The sequence below is a fragment of the Cervus canadensis genome, chromosome 9 (genome assembly GCF_019320065.1).
Source record: "Cervus canadensis isolate Bull #8, Minnesota chromosome 9, ASM1932006v1, whole genome shotgun sequence".
NCBI lineage: Eukaryota > Metazoa > Chordata > Mammalia > Artiodactyla > Cervidae > Cervus > Cervus canadensis.
In genome coordinates, this window is record NC_057394.1 from 40,525,642 (window position 1) to 40,547,080 (window position 21,439).

At 35.4% G+C, this 21,439-nt stretch overlaps 1 protein-coding gene across 2 annotated transcripts in view; it reads left to right on the forward strand.

Moving 5' to 3' along the window:
* The window catches only part of DACH1 (dachshund family transcription factor 1), a 449,007-nt gene that overhangs the window by 171,493 nt on the left and 256,075 nt on the right, over positions 1 to 21,439 (forward strand). For both annotated transcript variants that reach the window (XM_043478035.1, XM_043478037.1), the window contains exon 2: positions 19,543 to 19,658. In XM_043478035.1, the coding sequence (XP_043333970.1) occupies positions 19,543 to 19,658 (116 nt within the window). The remainder of the gene's footprint in view (positions 1 to 19,542; positions 19,659 to 21,439) is intronic.

Here is a 21,439-nt window from a genome sequence, read left to right on the forward strand (position 1 = left end):
AATATTTGATATAAAATTTTCTGGCAAAAATGTTTCTTTGTATTTGCAGCTCCACTTAATATATAAGACTTTTGGAGGCTGAACTTGTCCTAAGCTTTCCAACTTGTGGAAAGGAAATAGCCAACTTATAAGTTCTAGGCAATAAAGTCTAGATATTATGCTCTTAATATGCACACAGTTTAAGGACCTAGTTGTAATAATTTATTTTTTCTTCATATTAATGCTTCTAAAATAAATTACTCTTCTGTAGTATATGATTTTTATTCTAACATATTCAGAGAGTTGCATGTTTGTTTTTTCTGGTGTTTGAAAAATAATCTTTCTTTTTTAATACCACTGAATTCATCTCTAGGTGCTCCATTTCATTGCTTCTCTGATTTAAAAAAAAATGTTCATTACCAAATATTTAGAAAATTTCAAAAACAAGTAATCAAAGATAATATGTGATCACATATAAAAAGAAAATCACAGATAGCATGTATAAAATATGATCATAATGTAGTGTAATATGTTTTAAAACATGAAATCTATGGTAGACATGTTTCTGGATTCTTTTGTCTAGCTTTCTAATATATATAATTTTAATGACCCTATTAGAATTTCAGTCTAGGATACATTTGCAATTTATTCAACTCAACGCATTTGTATGAATCTACAGTTTTATGTTTACATAGTCTCTCTCACATTATTACCTCAGGATGAATTCTTAGCTTTGTCACTTTGAAAATATTGGTATAAAATGTTTCATATTTTAAATTTTGGTACATTACACAAAATGGACTGAGAAATATTATGCAGAATACATGCTTCTACCAGTATAGTGGAAGTATGGTCTTCCCTGATAGCTCAGTTGGTAAAGAATCTGCCTGCAATTCAGAGGACCGTGGTTCAATTTTCCTGGGTCTGGAACATCACCTGGAGAAGGGATAGGCTACCTGCTCCAGTATTCTTGGGCTTCCCTTGTGGCTCAGCTGGTAAAGAATCTGTCCATACCAGTAATTTTTTAGCTCTGCACATGTAATGTATATAATAGTTTATATTTGATTTGATCTTTAATTCCTTACTTACTAGTGAGATTGCTTATTTTTATGTTAATTTATTATTATTTTAAATCTTTTTTTCCTGTTCATATTTTTTTTTTGTAATATCAGATTCTTCATTGTTTGTAAACTAAGTGCAGTAACACTTCACCTTTGATTTGTATATTTTCCTTTTTGTTACTTAACTTTCAACTTTAATTTTCCTAAATATATTTTTAATTGCTGCAAAGATAAGTCTATCAGTCTTTTTAGAAAATAGTTTCTAGCACTAATGCCATGCTTATAAATTCCTATCTTATCCCAAGGATAGGGTTTTTTCTTCAGTTTTTCACTATTTTTAAACATGTAATTACATAGTCTACTTCTTTCATTGCATAAAAGATCTATCTGAACTTTTCAAATAATTAGTGAATTGCTTTGACACCACACTTTATTTAATTTAGTCTTTTAATTTATTGAAATGAGATAATTTGGGACTTCTGTACATAACCATGTATATGTAAGGTAGAATTTGTGAAAATAAAGTTTAATCCAAAGATGGCTTATTTTTGATGACTTAGAAGTATAGATTAAATTAAATGATTAGAAATGTACACCTTATTATGGAAGTGTGAAATAAATGTTCAAGTATATAAATCTAGCTTTTTTAAATCAAATTCAGATATAAACATATTTGAAAGTGAAATATCTGGGTTGATGATTTCAAGATCCACAAATTGCCATTCACTTAAAAATATGTGGTGTATTATTGTTCCAGCCACATCATTTTGAAGAGTTAAGTCTGATTCAGCATATTCAGTTGGAGGTGGGATAATGCTAAGAGGTCAGTAACTCAGCAGCCTTCAACTTTATCATCATTATCAAATTGACACCATAGAAAACAATCGGACATGCAGTAGTCTCAGCCTCTCAGGCACTTAAATAGCTACTAAGATAGTGTAGATTTCAGTGGCCATAGATCATCAGTAAACATCTGTTTTTTTTTCCTCCATGCATGCATTCATTCATTCATTTATTTTCATTTAATAGATATTTATTGAGTCCTGACTTTATGCAAGACCTGGTTTCTATATTCTGGGAATACACAAGTAAACAGAAGTCATTCAAATATCCTTGCCCGTATCCAGGGTATCTGGACAGATAATTACTAATAAACAAGTAAATATCTAGTATTTCTAAATAATACTCAAGTTAAAAATACATCAGAGTATTGGAGGTGAAAAATTGACTGAGCCTAGTGCCATGTTTGTATGGGGTCCAGGGAAGAAGCTGAGGCAGAAACACATCTTACTGAAGAGTATTCTAGGAAGTAGCTACAGCAAGTGCAAAAGTGTGGAGGCAGCCTTTCAAAATAGTAAATCCATTTCAAAATAATGATTGTAGGCTAGGAGTATAGTCTTGAAAGTAAATTTCAAAAATCATCTGAAAATGGATATTTACTTCTAATGGAAATTTCTTCAATGTGTAAACATTTTTATGATTAACATGGCAATTCAGAGTGGACTTTGGCTCAGTCAGATGTGGTTCTATTCATCTCAATCTGTGACCCTTTAAGTTACTTAGTCTCTGTCCTGTAACATTCCATCCGTATGTAAAAACGTCATGATGATAATATTTATCTCATAGAGTTAATGTGTTCATGAAATCATATAATGTATGTCAAAGTGCTTAGCATAATGACAATCACATAATACATTAAATTACTAGATATAAAAAAATCTCTTTCTTGGCAGTAGTAGCAAACCAAGCTTTCACTTTATCTCATGAAAATCTACAAAATAGTAAGCCATTATACTTCATGAACTATCACTCAACTATGAATATTATAAATAGATCATACACTTCGTCTTATCATGTCCCATTTTAGACACTCAGTATTTACCTGGCCTTCTACAACGTGATTTTCAGTTACCAGGCTTACCCATGTTTTTTGCTTGAATTAGTCATCACTACTGAACACACACTATTAGCTACCCTCTGTATGGAAAATGGGGGTTGCTCAAAGGCCTTACAATATACCTGGGACTGTAAAAAAACATAAGAAAACTACTTCAGTTCACTTCAGTTCAGTCGCTCATTGGTGTCCAACTCTGAAATCCCATGTGCTACAGCGTGCCAGGACTCCGTATCCATCACCAGCTCCCAGGGTTTACTCAAACTTGTGTCCATCGAGTAGGTGATGCCATCTAACCATCTCATCCTCTGTCATCCCCTTTTCCTCCCACCTTCAATCTTTCCCAGATTCAGGGTCTTTACAAATGAGTCAGTTCTTTGCGTCAGGTGGCCAAAGTACTGGAGTTTCAGCTTCAGCATCAGTCCTTCCAATGAATATTCAGGACTGATTTCCTTTAGGATGGACTGACTTGATCTCCTTGCAGTCCAAAGGACTCTCAAGAGTCTTCTTCAACATCATAATTCAAAAGTATCAATTCTTCAGCGCTCAGCTTTCTTTATAGTCCAACTCTAACATCCATACATGACTACTAGAAAAACAATAGCCTTGACTAGACAGACCTTTGTTGGCAAAGTAATGTGTCTGCTTTTTAATATGCTGTCTAGGTTGGTCATAACTTTTCTTCTGAGGAGTAAGCGTCTTTTAATTTAATGGCTGCAGTCACAATCTGCAGGGATTTTGGAGCTGAAAATAAAGTGTGTCACTGTTACCTGATCTATTTCCTATGAAGTGATGTGACCAGATGCCATGATCTTTGCTTTCTGAATGTTGAGTTTAAACCCAAATTTTACCTTCTCTTCTTTCACTTTCATCAAGAGGCTCTTTAGTTCTTCTTCAATTTCTGCCATAAGGGTGGTGTCATCTGCATATCTGAGGTTATTGATATTTCTCCCAGCAATCTTGATTCCAGCTTCTGCTTCCTTCCAGTCTGCCCAGTGTTTCTCATGATGTACTCTGCATATAAGTTAAATAAGCAGGGTGACAATATACAGCCTTGACGTTCTCCTTTCCATATTTGAAACCAGTCTGTTGTTCCATGGCCAGTTCTAACTGTTGCTTCCTGACCTGCATACAGATTTCTCAAGAGGCAGGTCAGGTGGTCTGGTATTCACATCTCTTTCAGAATTTTCCACAGTTTGTGGTGATCCACAGAGTCAAAGGCTTTGGCATAGACAATAAAGCAGAAGTATCTTTTTCTGGAACTCTCTTGCTTTTTCGATGATCCAGCAGATGTTGGCAATTTGATCTCTGGTTCCTCTGTCTTTTCTAAATCCAGCTTGAACATCTGGAAATTTACAGTTCAAGTACTGTTGAAGCCTGGTTTGGAGAATTTTGAGCATTACTTTGCTAGTGTGTGAGATGAGTGCAATTGTGCAGTAGTTTGAGCATTCTTTGGCATTGTCTTTCTTTGGGATTGGAATGAAAACTGACCTTTTCCAGTCCTGTGGCCACTGTTGAATTTTCCAAATTTGCTGACATATTGAGTGCAGCACTTTCACAGCATTGTCTTTTAGGATTTGAAATGGCTCAAGTGGAATTCCATCACCTCCACTAGCTTTGTTCATAGTGATGCTTCTTAAGGCCCAGTTGAGTTTGCATTCCAGGATGTCTGGCTCTAGGTGAGTGATCGTACCATCATGATTATCTGGGTTGTGAGGATCTTTTTTGTATAGTTCTGTGTATTCTTGCCACTTCTTCTTAATATCTTCCGCTTCTTTTAGGTCCATACCATTTCTGTCCTTTATTGTGCCCATCGTTGCATAAAATATTCCATTGATATCTTTAGTCTTTCCCATTCTATTGCTTTCCTCTATTTGCACTGATCACTGAGGAAGGCTTTCTTATCTCTCCTTGTTATTCTTTGGAACTCTGCATTCAAATGGGTATATCTTTCTTTTTCTCCTTTGCCTTTAGCTTCTCTTCTTTTCTCAGCTATTTGTAAGGCCTCCTCAGACAGCCATTTTGCTTTTTTGCATTTCTTTTCCTTGGGGATGGTCTTGATCCCTGTCTCCTGTACAATGTCATGAACCTCTGTCCATAGTTCTTCAGGCACTCTGTCTATCAGATCTAATCCCTTGAATCTATTTCTCACTTCTGCTGTATAGTTGTAAGGGATTTGATTTAGGTCATACTTGAATGGTCTAGTGAAACCTACTAAATTCATCAAAAGTGCCTAGAAATACTGTGCAGATGGAGCATTCTTTAAGTCCTCAGCCCACCCACCATTCCCTATGCTTTATGTACTTTTTTGCCTTGAAGTTCTTGACTTTGCCATTTGAAAACCTTCAACAGCTTCTTCTCATATTATCTGCTCCAAACCAAATCACTTTCATGTTTCAAGTTTTACCAAAATGCTACTTCCTTCTCTATATTATCTGAAAATTTACACTCTAACAATATCACTTGAAACTTGATTTCATTAAAAAACTGTATATTCTACAAAAATAAGAAGCTCCTCTTTGATAAAGTGTTGTATTTTGGTATCCTTTTCTGTGTCATGGCATCTACTACGCACCCAGAGGCTACCTAGAATGTGTCTGTAGGCATTAATAACGTGAGAAGAAAGAAACACATTGAGTAAGACATCAAATTTATAGATATGGACTTTGAGATGATTTTATGACCATGAAACTGAGGCAAAATTTGAAATATCAGTCATCTAACAAATAGAAGGATAAAGAAATTGACTAAAATATGGAATTCTATCTTTTCTTTGAAAATCAAATGTGCTATATAATAAAATGTCAGGCCTAAGAATTAATCAAGTAAGTTTTTCCATTTGAACTAATGAGTGAAAAAGTCTATACTTTCATTTGAGGTACACTGTATTTCTGCATATCTTTGTCTCAATTTTTATATTTATAAAATGAAAATAATAATGTTTCCGTCTCACAAAGTTAGTGCTCAAAAGAAGTGCTCAAAAGAATTCCTGGTGCACATAAATATGCCAGCTTTAAATGTAAATTAGTGTTATTTAGTCAATTTAAACAACACTATTAAACATAAATTTTTTAAGTATTTTAGATTAAGATTTGTGATTGAATAAATGAGTAAGAGAACATAGAAATTAGCATAATGATTGGGATTTTAAAAGCCGCCTCTGCACAGTATTCCACGGGAAAGAATCCCATGATAAAACAATGTCTATTCAAGCTTAAAAGACATTTGCCAACTTCTTCTTCAACTCTGAGGTGCAGGCAGCTTACATCATAATTTTTTATAATATTGAACATTCCTATTAAAGGGCCCTTCATTGAAGAAATACTTTCATAAAGTATTAAATAGAATTCAACAGAAGTAAATCTTACTAGTAGCAATGTTTGGTGCTTATGTAATATCTACATCTTAATATAATCCTTTCATTAGTTCATAGGCCTAAAACCCTCCTGGGAATATCAAAATTTGTCAGAGATCTCTGAATTCTGGGTTGTCATCTGAATCTCTACACTTTACGACTATGTATCTTGACAGCTCCCCATTGCATTACACAGCAGGGGGGAATGGAGAATGTATTATTTTTTCTAACAGATCTCTCAAATAAATTAGTTATGTAGCAAGCAAATAACTTGTCAGTGAGGGATGAAAACAATTTTAGGTGAAGTCAGCCATCTTACCTCTGCATTCACAAGGAGGAAGACAAAGTTTTCTGAGTTCTGAATTAATCAATTCTGCTTTTAACTCTCATTTGAAGTTGCATCTCAAAAGATCAAGAGTTTAACATGAATAAAACTGTTGTTTCTACTTTTGTGACTTATATGTGAAAATGCTTACACCAAATGTTGTATGTTTGTATGTGTACATGTACTTTGCTAGAAATGTATAGTTGTTATTACTTTAGAACACAAAGATAGATGTGGCACTTACTATAGATTTTTCCTTTCTTATTGTTGGCTAGCAATAATTTTTTTATGAAATATTTTCATCTTCTATATTAGAAAGATATAGTGGTAACTTTGGTTAAAATTATAAATATTATAGAAAAATGAAATAATGCTCAGTTGAGTCATTAATGAATTTCACTCTTATGGATATAAACCTCTTTTAAAGTAAAATTTTGAAAGGGCATGGATTAGTAGCTGGTCGGAGTCAGGTTTTATCTACAGAGTTAATTATGTAATGCCAAATTTGGCTCCTTTTTATTCCTCTAATAGAAATCATCGCGAAAAACAGAGAATAGAATTGCGGTTGCCAAGGGGGAGGAGGAAGGGAGAAGGATCGGCTGGGAGTTTGGGGTTAGTAGATGCAAACAATTACATTTAAGACAGGATAAGCAACAAAGTCTTATTATATAGCACAGAGAACTATATCCAATCTCCCTGGGTAAATTAAAATGGAAAAAGACTATAAAAATATTGTAAAAAAAGAAAAATACTGAATCTTGGAGGTTTTTAACTTAAAAAATAAATTAATTAAATGACTCATAATGTCCCAAAGACATTTAACCAAAAATCAGAACCTATCACGTCTAACATTTTTCTCAAGGTCAGAAGAATGGAGGCAATATGGAGAGATTATCCATGACCTATGAAATGATTTGAAAATGATCATGTACTAGACTGTGTGATACTAACCATTCTAAGTAAGGAAAGATGAGCATGAGTTTGAGTAATTCAGCATTTCATTACAGAAGTGCATGTGTAAGTAAGGTGAGGTTGTGTCTCTATATTCTTTCCTCACTAGCAACCCCTCCTTTTCTTCAGTTGACTAATTTCTGTTCACACTTCATATTTCCTGAGAAGTCCCCACCGTGGTGTTCCCAGGACAATTCTTTGGAACATTTACTACAGTGTTTAATAAGATTTGCTGCAACTCTTTATATATGTATCTATTTCCACCAATAAATCACAGTCTACTTGAAGTCACGGGCAATATCATACTAGCATTTCCTGCACACATTGAAAGGTCAGGCACATTAACATTTTTTTGTGGACTAAATTAAACAACAGATATGGAACAGAGAGACAGATTCCATGATGCTCGGGTCATGGCTTCTGGACTAGATTGCTTTAGTTCACAAGTCTTATTTTTTTTTTTTTAAGATTAGTTTTGGTTCACAGTGAAATTGAGCACAGGAAAGAGAATTTCCATATAGTCCCTGCTCCTACACATACATAGCCTCCCACTTAATCAACATACTCCACCAGAGTGGTACATTTGTTACAACTGATGAACTTACATTGACAAGTCACTCAACAATAATCACTCAAAGTCCAAAATTTACATTAGTGTTCATTCTTGGTGTTGTATACTCCATCAGTCAGTCAGTTTAGTTGCTCAGTTGTGTCTGACTCTTGGTGACCCCATGGACTGCAGCACGCAAGGCTTCCCTGTCCATCACCAACTCCCAGAGCTTGCTCAAACTCATTTCCATCGAGTCGGTGATGCCATCCAACCACCTCATCCTCCGTCATCCCCTTCTTCTCCTGCATTCAGTCTTTCCTAGCATCAGTTCAGTTCAGTTCAGTCACTCAGTCGTGTCTGACTCTTTGCGACCCCATGAACCGTAACACGCCAGGCCTTCCTGTCCATCACCAACTCCCGGAGTCCACCCAAACCCATGTCCATTGAGTCAGTGATGCAATCCAACCATCTCATCCTCTGTCGTCCCCTTCTCCTCCTGCCTTCAATCTTTCCCAGCATCAGGGTCTTTTCAAATGTGTCAGCTCTTCGCATCATTGGCCAAAGTATTGGAGTTTCAGCTTCAACATCAGTCCTTCCACTGAACACCCAGGACTGATCTCCTTTAGGATGGACTGGTTGGATGTCCTTGCAGTCCAAGGGACTCTCTAGAGTCTTCTCCATCACCACAGTTCAAAAGCATCGATTCTTCAGTGCTCAGCTTTCTTTATAGTCCAACTCTCACATCCATACATGACCACTGGAAAAACCATAGCCTTGACTAGATGGACCTTTGTTGGCAAAGTAATGTCTCTGCTTTTTAATATGCTGTCTAGATTGGTCATAATTTTCCTTCTAAGGAGTAAGCGTCTTTGAATTTCATGGCTGCAGTCACCATCTGCAGTGATTTTGGAGCCTAAAAAATAAAGTCAAGAAAGCATATTTAGATACTTTAAAGTTATTTTTGTCTATTCTTCCTTCTCCCCAACAACCTCACTTTTTATGTGTGACGTATTGAGTAAGACCATTTACTTTCTTGTATTGCTATTTCACTTTCTACATCAGTTAAGTAAAGATAATAGTAATACCTGTCTTAATGGTTTATTATGAATATTAAAATAGTTGGATGACATAGTGAGCTTAGCACTGTGCCTAGAAGTTAGACAACATAATATGACTGGATTATTTTATTGTTTAAATAATCACACTCTTTGTGAGTGTAAATAATCACAACTCTTTGTGACCCCATGGACTGTAGTTCACCAAGCTCCTTTGTCCATGGAATTTTACAGGCAAGAATACTGGAGTGGGTTGCCATTTTCTCCTGCCATGGATTTCCCAACCCAGGGATCTGACCAGTGTCTCTTGCCTTTTCTACATTGGCAGGTGCATTCTGTCCCCCTGAACCAGCTGGGAAACCCCATTGTTTAATTTAGGATTCCAATATAAATGAAAGCATTTGAGAAGGAGGTATTCAGAGTGTTGAAAATGGGATCTCGTATAGAGGAGAGCTGGATATTATTTTGAGATTGAAACTGTGGATGTATCTTGGGGCCAAATTCAAGGTGATCTACAAAAAACAGAGCCACTGAACATGTATAAGTACAATTATGGCATGTGGCAGTGAGATAAAAGACTAAATATGTTGTTTCTGGTTCATACAAAACATAAGCAACAGCAATTGAAAAGAGGATCTAGTAACTTGAAATTCAAACTGAAAAATGATAGTAATGAGAGTTTTTTCTTGGTGATGATGGAATCCATAGATTGAATAAAAGATTGTGTTCTATGTTGAATGTCTTAGCTGGAATATTTTTTAATAATAAATTTTATAGAAAATGGTTTTGGTATGAGAGAAACTGTGAGAAAGAGGCCAATAAAGTAATAACTGGTCCCCAGATTTTAAGAAAACCATTTACAATTGTTTCTCATTATTTTGGGATTTGTCCCTTATCCGATGTTAGTCATTCTTTGCAGATAATTTTGAAACAGATGTGTTGTGGGTAGATTTATCTGTGGCTTTGAAAGCTTGTGGGAAGAAGAGAAAATTATAAGGTGATTAAAAGGTTAAAAATATTTAACTCTCTAGAAAAGCATGTCAGTAAATGCAGTTTACACACAGTATCCTCTTTGGAAGAAATAACATGTGTGTCAATGTTTAATGTATCCTATGGAAAGGTAAAAATAAATAGTATTAAATTTTTATATTCTTTATTAAAACAAATTAATTTACTCTTTAGTGAATAAAACATTTAAAGTATATGAATATGCTTTTATGCTACATCAATGGATATACTTCATAAAGTGTCATGTACCTTTGATGTCAATAAAGAATTCAAATTGAGAGGAGAATACTAGGCTTCTGATTTAATAAAAACTTTATCAAAAAATATATTCACTAAGGTAAGATATCTGTGAGTAATATATTAACTCTAATATTAATATAGTTAGTGTATTTCATGGATTGTGAAGAGGCTTCTTAATGTGGCTCTTACATATTTATTCTATAGAATGGGAGGAGGGTACTTAAAAACTTCAGGGACTAGATTTCCCCAAATATATAATCTGTCAAATAAGGACTCTCTTTAGTATTTGGGACAGTAATTAATTGTAAACACAATATACAAATGCTTAAGTGTAGCTTAGCCACATTCCAATATGTTTTAACCCTTATTTTGAGTTAATTTCTATGCACTATGGTAGCTCAGCTGGTAAAGAATCTGCCTGCCATGCAGGAGACTCCAGTTTGATTCCTGGGATGGGAAGATTCCCTGGCGAAGAGATAGGGTACCCAGTCCAGCATTCTTGTACTTCCCTGGTGGTGCAGATGGTAAAGAATCTGCCCCAAAATCCTGGAGACCTGAGTTTGATTCCTGGGTTGGGAAGATGCCCTAGAGGAGGGTGTGGCAACCCACTTACTGCAGTATTCTGGCCTGGAGAATCCCATGGACAGAAGGGCCTGGCAGGCTGCCCTCCACGGTATTTCAAAGGGTCAGACATGACTAAGCACTGAGCTGGAGACTTCAGATATTTTGCCAGTGTCCTTTGAAACAAGATTTGTATTAAACACATTTCCTGTAGTACTTGAAGACTGGATAGTGTGAGGTTTGAAGTCAGAGTCAACAATTATTCCTCCTCATCAGAGTAGCTAATTTCAATTATTATTCACTTTCTGTTTGTAATGATTTCAATTTACTCATGTTAACCTTGTGTTTTGAGTAATTATCAACTTATATCAACTTCATAGAATATGTGAACTGCTGCTTTCCTTGCCCCTGTGGCAATTGTCATATGACCTGTGACGCAGAAAATGGTTTGGTAATGTCGAGTGATGAAGAATTTTTATAATTTGAAGATAATCGTACTGTTGAGAAGAACATATTTCTTTATAGTACAAGTCTCTAAACAGACTCCTTGAAAATAAAAAGTTTTCATGGTAAAATTTAGTAAATGCCTATTTTATAATACTTCATTTTGGAGATTTAGAGTATATTTTAGCATAGTGAAAGTTTTGAGAAATTGTTCCACAAAACAAAAATATTAAAAGCTGTGGGAATCTGTGAAGTTTTTGTACAAAATATATGTATGTTTACTAGGTTTAACTGGGTATTTACCAAATTTATTTGAGTAGAAAATGGGCTAGATTTTCCCAAGTATGTAACCTGTCAAACAGGGCCTCTCTTTAGAATTTTGGGCTGTAATTAATTGGTAACACAATATGCAAATGTTTAAAAATAGCTTAAAAGCAAAACAGAACCTTTTTAAAAATTTATTTTTAGTTCTTTTTCACAGGAAACTTTATTTTGTGTGTTTGCTTATGTATTTATTCAGTTAATGTGTAGAATTTTCTACTGTCTTAGTCTTGCTCAGGTTGCCAAACAGAATAGCATAAACTGGGTGGTTTAAACAACAGAAATGCATCTTCTCAAAGTTCTGGAGGCTGACAGTCAGAGTTCAGGGTGCTTGCTTGGTCATATTGAGTGAGGTTGTAGACATGGGTTGTAGACAACTGCCGTCTCACTGTTTCCCCATGTGGCTGAGAGAGAGAGCAAGCAAGCTCCTTGGCATCTCTTTTTTAAGAGCACTAATCCCATGATGAGGCCTCCCTGATATGTCCTCATCTAAACCTAATTACCTACCAAAGGCCCAACCTTCAAGTACTGTCACATTGGGGTTAGGGTTTCAGTGTAAGAATTTAGAGGGAGTAAAATTCAATCTATAACATGTACCATGTAAAGAGTTAAAGGAATGTTGTATGTTTTAGGTGTATGAGTCACTAATCTGAGGGTACTTTCTAGGTGTGTCCAGCTGGTGATATTTGAAGTGCCTGCCCCATGGAAATAGGTATTTTGGTGACGGTGGAAAATCATCTCTTTATAGTGTTAGTTCATAATCCATTTGTACTGAGAAGTATACATGGCTGGGACACATACCTACACAGAAAATATGGCAAGATTTCTAAACAAATATAAGATTGAGAAAGTGCTCAAATTTATCATCATTGCATAGAAGTAATGTATCTTTCAAAATTTTGCCATGTGTAGAAAAAAACCTTCATGCAATGGGAAAATGATGCTAATCGTGTATTTCCTGTATTATTTATATTGTAGTCTTTCCCAAAACTAAAGGAACAAATTTCAACTAACAGGTTAACAGGGTCTTTCTAAAATAAAACTATCCATTTATAACCTGCATATTATAAATCAGCTATAACATTTGGTGAAATATGTACATACGTTTGTCTTAGGAAATTCTTTTTGTTCTTTTATTTTGATGGATTTGTTCCATGAAGTTGATTTGATCTGCAAGATATTAATGAATATCTGTACTTTTAATATTTAAATTAATTTTATAGTCCTCACAAGGGTAATAGTTTTACATATAATCATGTTTTTTTTTTTAAATATTTTAAAACTGAGATGGAAAAGAAAGAAGATTCAGTTAGTTCAGTTCAGTCACTCAGTCGTGTCCAACTCTGCGACCCCATGGGTTGCAGCATGCCAGGCTTCCCTGTCCAACCAACTCCTAGAGCTTACTCAAACTCATGTCCATTGAGTAGGTGATGTCATCCAACCATCTCATCCACTGTTGTCCCCTTCTCCTGCTTTCAATCTTTCCCAACATCAGGGTCTTTTCCAGTGAGTCAGTTCTTCGCATCAGGTGGCCAAAGCATTGGAGTTTCAGTTTCAGCATAAATCTTTCCAATGAATATTCAGGACTGATTTCCTTTAGGATGGACTGGTTTGATCTCCTTGCAGTCCAAGGGACTCTCAAGAGTCTTCTCCAACACCACAGTTCAAAAGCATTAAGTCTTCGGTGCTCTGCTTTCTTTATAATCCAACTCTCACATCCATACATGACTATTGGCAAAACCATAGCTTTCACTAGATGGACCTTTGTTGGCAAAGTAATGTTTCTGCTTTTTAATATGCTGCCTAGGTTGGTCATAGCTTTTCTTCCATGGGAAAAAAAAAGTTCTCACAAGGGTAATATTTTTACATATAATCACGTTTTTTATTAAATATTTTAAAATTGAGATGGAAAAGAAAGATAAGAGGATAAATTATACCTGGTTTCTGCTATGGGTAGAGGTAAACCTCAGGATCAGATTGAGCCAGGATCATGATTTGTCCACAGTAAATTCTTTGATGCATATAACTAAAATCTTCAGATATTAAAAAAACTAGAACTCTCTATTCAGTGATAATCCTCTTAATAGTATGTATGTTTTCTACAAAATATATGTATGTACAGAATAGTCTAGTATGTTTTCTAGTCTTTTTTTTTCTATGCATATATATTGCATTTTTTAACTTAATTTCTCTCTTTTGTGATCCAGTATGCCATATATGGAAATCTATATCTTGAGTTTTCATTTAGAACATAAGAATTTCTTTATATTTTCATACATTCCTCATAGACATCACTCTTTCTGACTCCATAATGTTCGAATGGGAGTATAAATCATTAAGCAAATTGTATCTTTCCAAAGATACTAGTATAATGCAGTTCATATATATGAATACATTTCTCATTTTTTTGGGCTTGGTTTTGAGGAAACTTAATAGAAGAAAATTATGCAGAATGTAAACACGCAGCTGGCACTTTTTGGGTAAATAGATTCAAGAGGGCAAATGAACTCTTCTTGATTAACAGAGCGAGCTGCTTTTATCCCTAATGCTTGTTGTGTCCCAAGACTAAAATCAGTGCTCACTGGCTGCCGTGTATTTTTCTGCATTGTTATCCCATAGGCTGTTTAATTTTATATTCTGCCTCAAAGAAACGGGGTCTATATTCTCATAACTTTTATGTCTATTCAATTGCTTGCTGTACAGTAGCTCCTGTCTTTTAGATACATGGAGGAAGGAATTGTATCTTCTTGCCTTTCTCTAAATAGGTAGGATTTGGAACCTAAATTTCTGCTAAGCAGCAAGTTTTGCAATTTCCGATTTATAGCTATCACAGTCTGTTTCTGGATTTCACGGGTTTCTTTGCTCCAGTCTCAGGAGGAGAGTTGAACTTAATTTCCCAAGAACTACTGAAGAGGTTAGCAGAAGATGATGCTTGTGGAGGAGGTTAGGGGTTGCAAAATCTGTCAAGCACCCTCCCTCTAACATTTCAGATATCTCTGGGTATTTTGATGGACTTAGCCTCTTTGAGTTAAGTTAGATTTTTACTTCATACTGAATAAGCACACTACATGGAAGAGTTGGTAACCATTGTACAGTTAGGGGAGAGAGACAGAGATTAGCCTGAGACTGATTTAATGATGCAGACAAAGGAGAGACATCCACCCAGTGATCTCTCTGGAAAAGAAATCTTTTTGATTTCTGCAGGACTGCAGGAAACCATAAGCCTGAGTGGATTCCTAGGTAAGTGAGATACTAAGTGCCGTCATCTCTAAGTGATTACTCCACTCTTTTAATGCAAGTAGGTAAAAATACTAAAGGCTGCACCATGGCTCGTGTGTGAAGCTGGCAAAAACAATTACCAAAGTCATAAATTTTGATTTCAGTCAAGCTATTAAGGGTAATAATTTATTTAAGTGAGGTCTTCTGCTTTGATTAGAACTAGGAGAGTTCAGCTACTCTGATACTCTGGGGGTAGAGCTGGGTTACTGGTGTAGTAAGGAGGTTTGAAGGTGTCTGCTGTTGAGGCAATTGATCATTCCCTGAAGAAGTGCCTTTGCTAATTGTTTCGTTCCTCTTTTCAGTGAAGTTGTTGTTTTTCTTTCCAAGAATAACTTATTTCTAACAAAACTAAACAGGTCCATTAAAAAAAAATCCTGATTTAGTCAGATATTCAGAGAAGTTAAGTGGCTTGATCAACGTCACACCTTCTAGTAAATAGGTTGGAGCTACTATTTAAAGTGAGATCTATCCAGACAGTATAACCCATATTTCTGAGCTCTGCACTACACAGCTTCTCCTGGAAGTTCCCTAAATCTCTCTTGAAAGTAATTTAAATATCTAAGTATTTTGTGATTAAATTATCTTCCTAGATTTTCTAGACTTAAACCCTCTAGCAGTGAGTGATCAAGAGTGCGGTAAAGGTAATACACCAAGCCTGTCAATAAGGAGACTTAACTGTAGGTCATGAGGGATAGGGGAAAGTCTTGTTTATCAATAAACCTAACTTCCCCAGCAACCAAAAAGTCTTGTATAATTCCAAGAAGAGCTTCCTCTTGTTCTCAGGGAAAAGGATAAATGACTTGTCTTTCCTTGGAAATCTTTCCTTGGAGTTCTTCCCGCTTCCCCTATTATTTACATAGGTATCTCAAGATTGTTCTCCCCTAATTGTAAAGTCATCCCTAGTAGAGTGTGTGTAGATGACTTTAGGGTGTCACCACCACCAAGGATATTTGCATTTTAATGGAAGGCTTTAAAAGATCTTAAATCTTCAAGTCTAAAGCAGTAAATCTCTATGGGTGAGATTGGAGGCAAAGTGATAGATTGGGCAGGAGATATCTAGGGTGAAAAGAGCCCACTGGGTCTCTTCTAATCACAGTGTGAAATAAAGTGTTCTTACTTAGTAGCCTGACTTCTACTTCCTGAGTGAGGGCTGTGAAGACAGCTCCTGTGGCCTGAATAATAAAGTACTGCTAAACAGTTTCATCTTCTTTAAAAGCAAAACAAATTCAAGAACTAAAACTTTCAAATCTTAACTTCCTTTTCCTTTCACACTTTTTTTCATGGCATCTTGTTTGAGTTCTCTTGATACTTATTTTTCTCTGAGCTTCAGATGTATATTTAGCATCTTTAGACTCAGAATCCCAAATTTCTTTTGCATCTCACTTTTCATTTCCTGGAATCTTGGAGACTACTGGAATTGGTGAGGAATTTGAAGAATTGTGGTGAAAGTTTTAACAAATTGAATTAAAATTTATTTAAATGCATACAGTGAGCCAGGCACTGAGGTATTTTAAAGACCAAGAAAAAAAAAAGTACACTTTCTACCATACAGTCTTGGGGGTGAAATAAACAAGCAGATTACTATAATCAGTGCAGAAAAGCCTAAAATAGAATTATTCACCATGAACCATCATAGTGCATAGAAGGAATACTCAATAGAAGGCATTGGTAAGAAGGATGATGAATGTTCAGTCCGTAAAATGGGGCTGAGGATGGCTTGATGTAATAGAAGTCTTAGGTGGCAAAGACAGTGACTTGTATAGAGGTAGTGTATTAGGAGATCAAAGCAACATAGGACACTGATAATAAATTCATTAAGGCCAAATATAAGCCATGAATGTAGGAAGAAAGGGATGAAGTTGGAAATGTAGACCAGGGCTAACTATTGAAAGGCCTTGTTACCGTGCTGAGTGTTGGTTCTCTAGGGAAGTATCCGTGTCTTTGTGTGTGCGTGCGCTCAGCTGCTCAGTCATGCCCAACTCTTTGTGACTCTGGGCTGTCGCTTGCCAGGCTCCTCTATCCGTAGAATTTTCCAGATAAGAATACTGGAGTGGGTTGCCATTTTCTACTCCAGGGGATCTTCCTGACCCAGGGATTGAACTCATATCTCTTGTGCTTCCTGCTTTGGCAGGTGGATTCTTTACCACGGTGTCACCTGGGAAGTAACGGATGCCTTTAAGCAGTTGAAAAACATGATTAAAAAAAAAAAAAAAATCCTTCCACAATCAGTACAGAGACTTATCTAGACTTCACTTTCAGCTCTAGCATGGGGCAAAGCTGAGGGTAGGTCTTGAAAGAGCTGTGATAGTAGATCAAATAAGAAAGGAGGGATTGATCTGGAATACAGGTGTGGACATAGAGAGATACCGTCATTGGGATAATATTTGAGTGTACAGAGGAAGGGAAAGACACAGCTGAGTCCTGGATTTTTGGCTTAGTCAATTAGGTGCCATTTTGATTAACCAAGGAAAAGTAGGTTTTAATGGAGAAGATGCTGAGTTCAGATTTGGACAAACTGAATCTTAGATTATTATAGAACATAAGTAGGGATTTCCAGTAGACAGGCATTAATCCGTGTGAATCCCAGGAGAAAGATTCAGGCTGTAGATAAGATTTAGCTGTAATTCCTTACCATATCAGTAATGTTAATAGAAGAAATCACTCAGGGAGAATGGAGACTAGCAGCGCACTGTTGGTGGGCTCTAGGCTAATAATATAAGTTAGAGAATCAACTGAGGATGAAGAGTAATTACAAAGAATAAGTAGCCAGAGAGATGTTTCAGTATCCACAGGACAGTGTCCTTATTGGTTGGCTACCTAAACAGATGCACAATCTACTTCCTCATGGTTCAAAGTCCTCCAGGATATGGCCCTAGGCAATAAGTCTGCAGTATGGATTTCTGCCGCTCATTTTATTTGCCCTGTTTCAACTTATTGGAAAAGAATCTTGTACATTCACACATTTTCAGGTTTCCATTCCTTTCTCACATTCCCATTGGAGTGTGATCTCTTCTGTTCTTTTTCTCTCCATGTCCAACTCATCATTCAGAATTCTCTTCTAATCTCCCAGGGCCATGAAATCTTAACTCCAACAGGGAGTTATCTATCATTATCCAGCTTTTCCGCATTAGTGTTCAGACTGCAACTTGCTTAGGACACAGCATATTCGAATTTGCATCCTAGTTCTTTATGCACCAGATTTGTCCCGCTTGACAAGAGTATAAGCTCTTGAAGACTAAGAACCCGTTCTCCCAAATTAGCCCCCACAGTGCACTGCTTTGAAAAGAGCAAATGCAATATTTGTTAAATGATTACATATATTACTTACACTAAATAATAAAGTTAGGATCTTTGAATCTTCTGACAAGGCAAAGGATCTCAGTTGAGGCTTACATGGAAATGTTAACTTATGAAGGATGCATCTGGAGGTTTTGATATATCTTGGCACATATTGGCCAGATAAATGACGGAAAAGCCTTTCATAAATGTACATTCGTGATACAGAGGCAGACAGTGGAAACAATGCTAATTATGTTTGTTTCAAAACTTGCTGATATTATATTCTTCATGTTTTCCTTATACAAGAATGGTGAATATGTGTATCCTTTTCACTTTCTGCTTTGATAATTTTAAAAATTATGCTTGTAAAACAGGCAAGTGAAAGAGAAGTACTATTAAAACACAAACACGAAGGATTTTTAATTATTCTAAAGTCAGATATAAGACGCTACTCTGGCCATTTCTTAATGATGTCCTACAAATAATCCTAAGCATTTCCAATATAATTTTTAGTATATTTAAAGTAAGGCAACCTAGTGGGGCTCTTCATTTAAATAAAATAAGGGTTAAATGATAACTTGACTTATCTTTTAAATGACAAAAAATAAAGAAATTGCAAGACCTTTTCACACATTAGATATGTATTGTCATTTATCATCTAGATATCAGGCTAGCAGTGCAAAGTAATAAAACATATCATCGAAAAATGTGCTATAGGTCTGAATCACTCTTTCATTCCACCTCCCAGCTAACTGTAGTATTAAATCAAACAAGCAGAACATTTCCTTAGGCAGCCATTGCCTTTTAATTTCCTGAAGAACCTTAAAATATCATTCATTACAAGTACTACACATATTTGGTTTTTAAAAGTCTCATAAATCAATAGCAGGCTGACTGTAATAATTATTACAAGTTAGTGCATAATTTTCGTGCTGAAGGCTGCATGCAGAACTTTAGCATATGCAAACGAGGCAATTCAAACTGTGTATAGATATTAATATGAAGAAGCAGGTAACGAGGTGCAGGCTATGAATTATGCATCAAGAGTGGCTGATCTTCAATGAAGAAAATGAATTCAGCATGTAATCTAATTAGTGATGGAAGTCTATTACATCTAACTGCAAAAGCAACCGTCCTTGAAACAAATTTATTTACAGTCCATGTTACCACTTAAAACAACTTTGAAATGATGTGTAAGACAACAGCTTAATTGTAAAAATTTTTTGTTTGTTTGTTTCAGTTCTAGACCTGGAAGGCCTCCTAAGAGGACTCAAAGTGTCACCTCCCCAGAGAACTCTCACATCATGCCACATTCTGTCCCGGGTCTTATGTCTCCTGGGATAATCCCACCAACAGGTAAGAGCACTAGTGACTGATACCTAAAATATTCAAAATCAGCCAACACCATTGCTTTCATGTATGCCTGTGTTTACGTAGATGTTTACACTCATCAGCTGTATTTTGTTCACACTAAGACCATGTTACTGATGAGAATTTATTTCAAAACTGCATTATGATTATCATCACTTCCTTATTTAAAATAAAATGGAAGAAGTTTTATTGAACACAGTTCTAGGATTTATTCTAATTAATTCTCTTGCTGATATCAAATAACAAATTATTATCCCTAGCTCAGAGAGAATCAATGACTTTCCCAAGGTCAGTCAGCTGATCACTGTCAGTGGCTAGTCAAACCCAGATCTCTGGATTCTAAGCTTATGTTTCATTCCGTAAAAACTCTAAACTAGATTAACATGCATGCAAACAAAACACCATAACTATGTCAAATAGAAATATCTCCTATTTTTTCCTAAACTATTAGTATTAGAAACATCTGAAAGATGTTTATTACTGGATTTTTTTCAATGTGCAAGTAAAAGAATACTCTTGGCCACATAAGCTCTATGTCATAAACAACTTTAATAATGTACTGCATGCAAAAATAGCTCATTTGATTTTCACCACCTGAATGTGTTCATTAATTCTTTTATTTACTCATACATGTCTTCTCACTTTCCAAGTTTCATCCAGACTCAGAACAAATTAAACTAATAGTCATAATAAAATTATTATTATATAGCATAGTATTTATTTATTCTTGCCATCATGAAAGTTTGTTGAGGAGATAGACATATAAATATGTAAGCGTCATTTAACAATAACTGGAACAGGAAAAAGAATCTAGCAAGATCAGGAGAAAGTCTTCATTTTTTTTCTCTGAATACCCATATTAGTGTTTTCTTTTTCTATTGTAACACTTGTCTTTCTCTAGGCTGTGATACAATCATAGGTGTCTTATTTCACATTCCATACTGCATTGAAAGCTCCTTGGGAGGAATGGCTCTTTTAACTCACCTTTACTTTTGTGGCAGTGTCTGAACAGTTTGTTCACTTTTATGAACCTTTATCAAACATCCACTGAGTTGAATTTGAAGTTATTTGTTCATTTTATGTATTTACATTTTTTAGTAAGATACCAAAGGTTTTTAAAGTAAATGATTCACTTTCCAATGAAGAATTATAGTTTTATGCTAATGCTTGCCGGTGAAAAATTGAGAATCAGAAAAATGAAATCAATAGCTGAAAATAACCCAATTACAGAGCATGTATCATCATTTCTATTCGTTAATTTAGGTCATGATTCACAAGTGACTGAATCCTACTGCCTGAAATTCTAATTCTAAATTTGATATTTAGGAATGAAGTAGGTAGCATTTTGTGAAGGCTGAACATTTTATTTAACTGATTAAAATTTTCTGATTTGCAAATTTTGGGCAAGGGGGTTGGTACTGTGCAGACAAAGTGGAAAGAAAATCTTAGCTTTTTATGTTTTATGATTGAAAGACTCAGGTGTGCTAGGAGAAAGACAAGCATCTTTGACTTCTCAACGAATATGTCTGGGGCTTTAAAAATAATCATTTTAATAATCATTATTTTGTATTTGATAAGTTTGTGTTGATTCTAACTAATCACAGTTATATTTGGGGTGAAAAGTATTCTAGATTGTTTTCGTATTGAAATAGGGAAGATCTAGTTCAAAATTGCCTGCCAGCGTTTTAAGGTGAAAACAATAAATACTTCACCACCTAAGAGATGGTGAGATAAGATGATATAATCAGGATCTAAGTGTAGCAGCA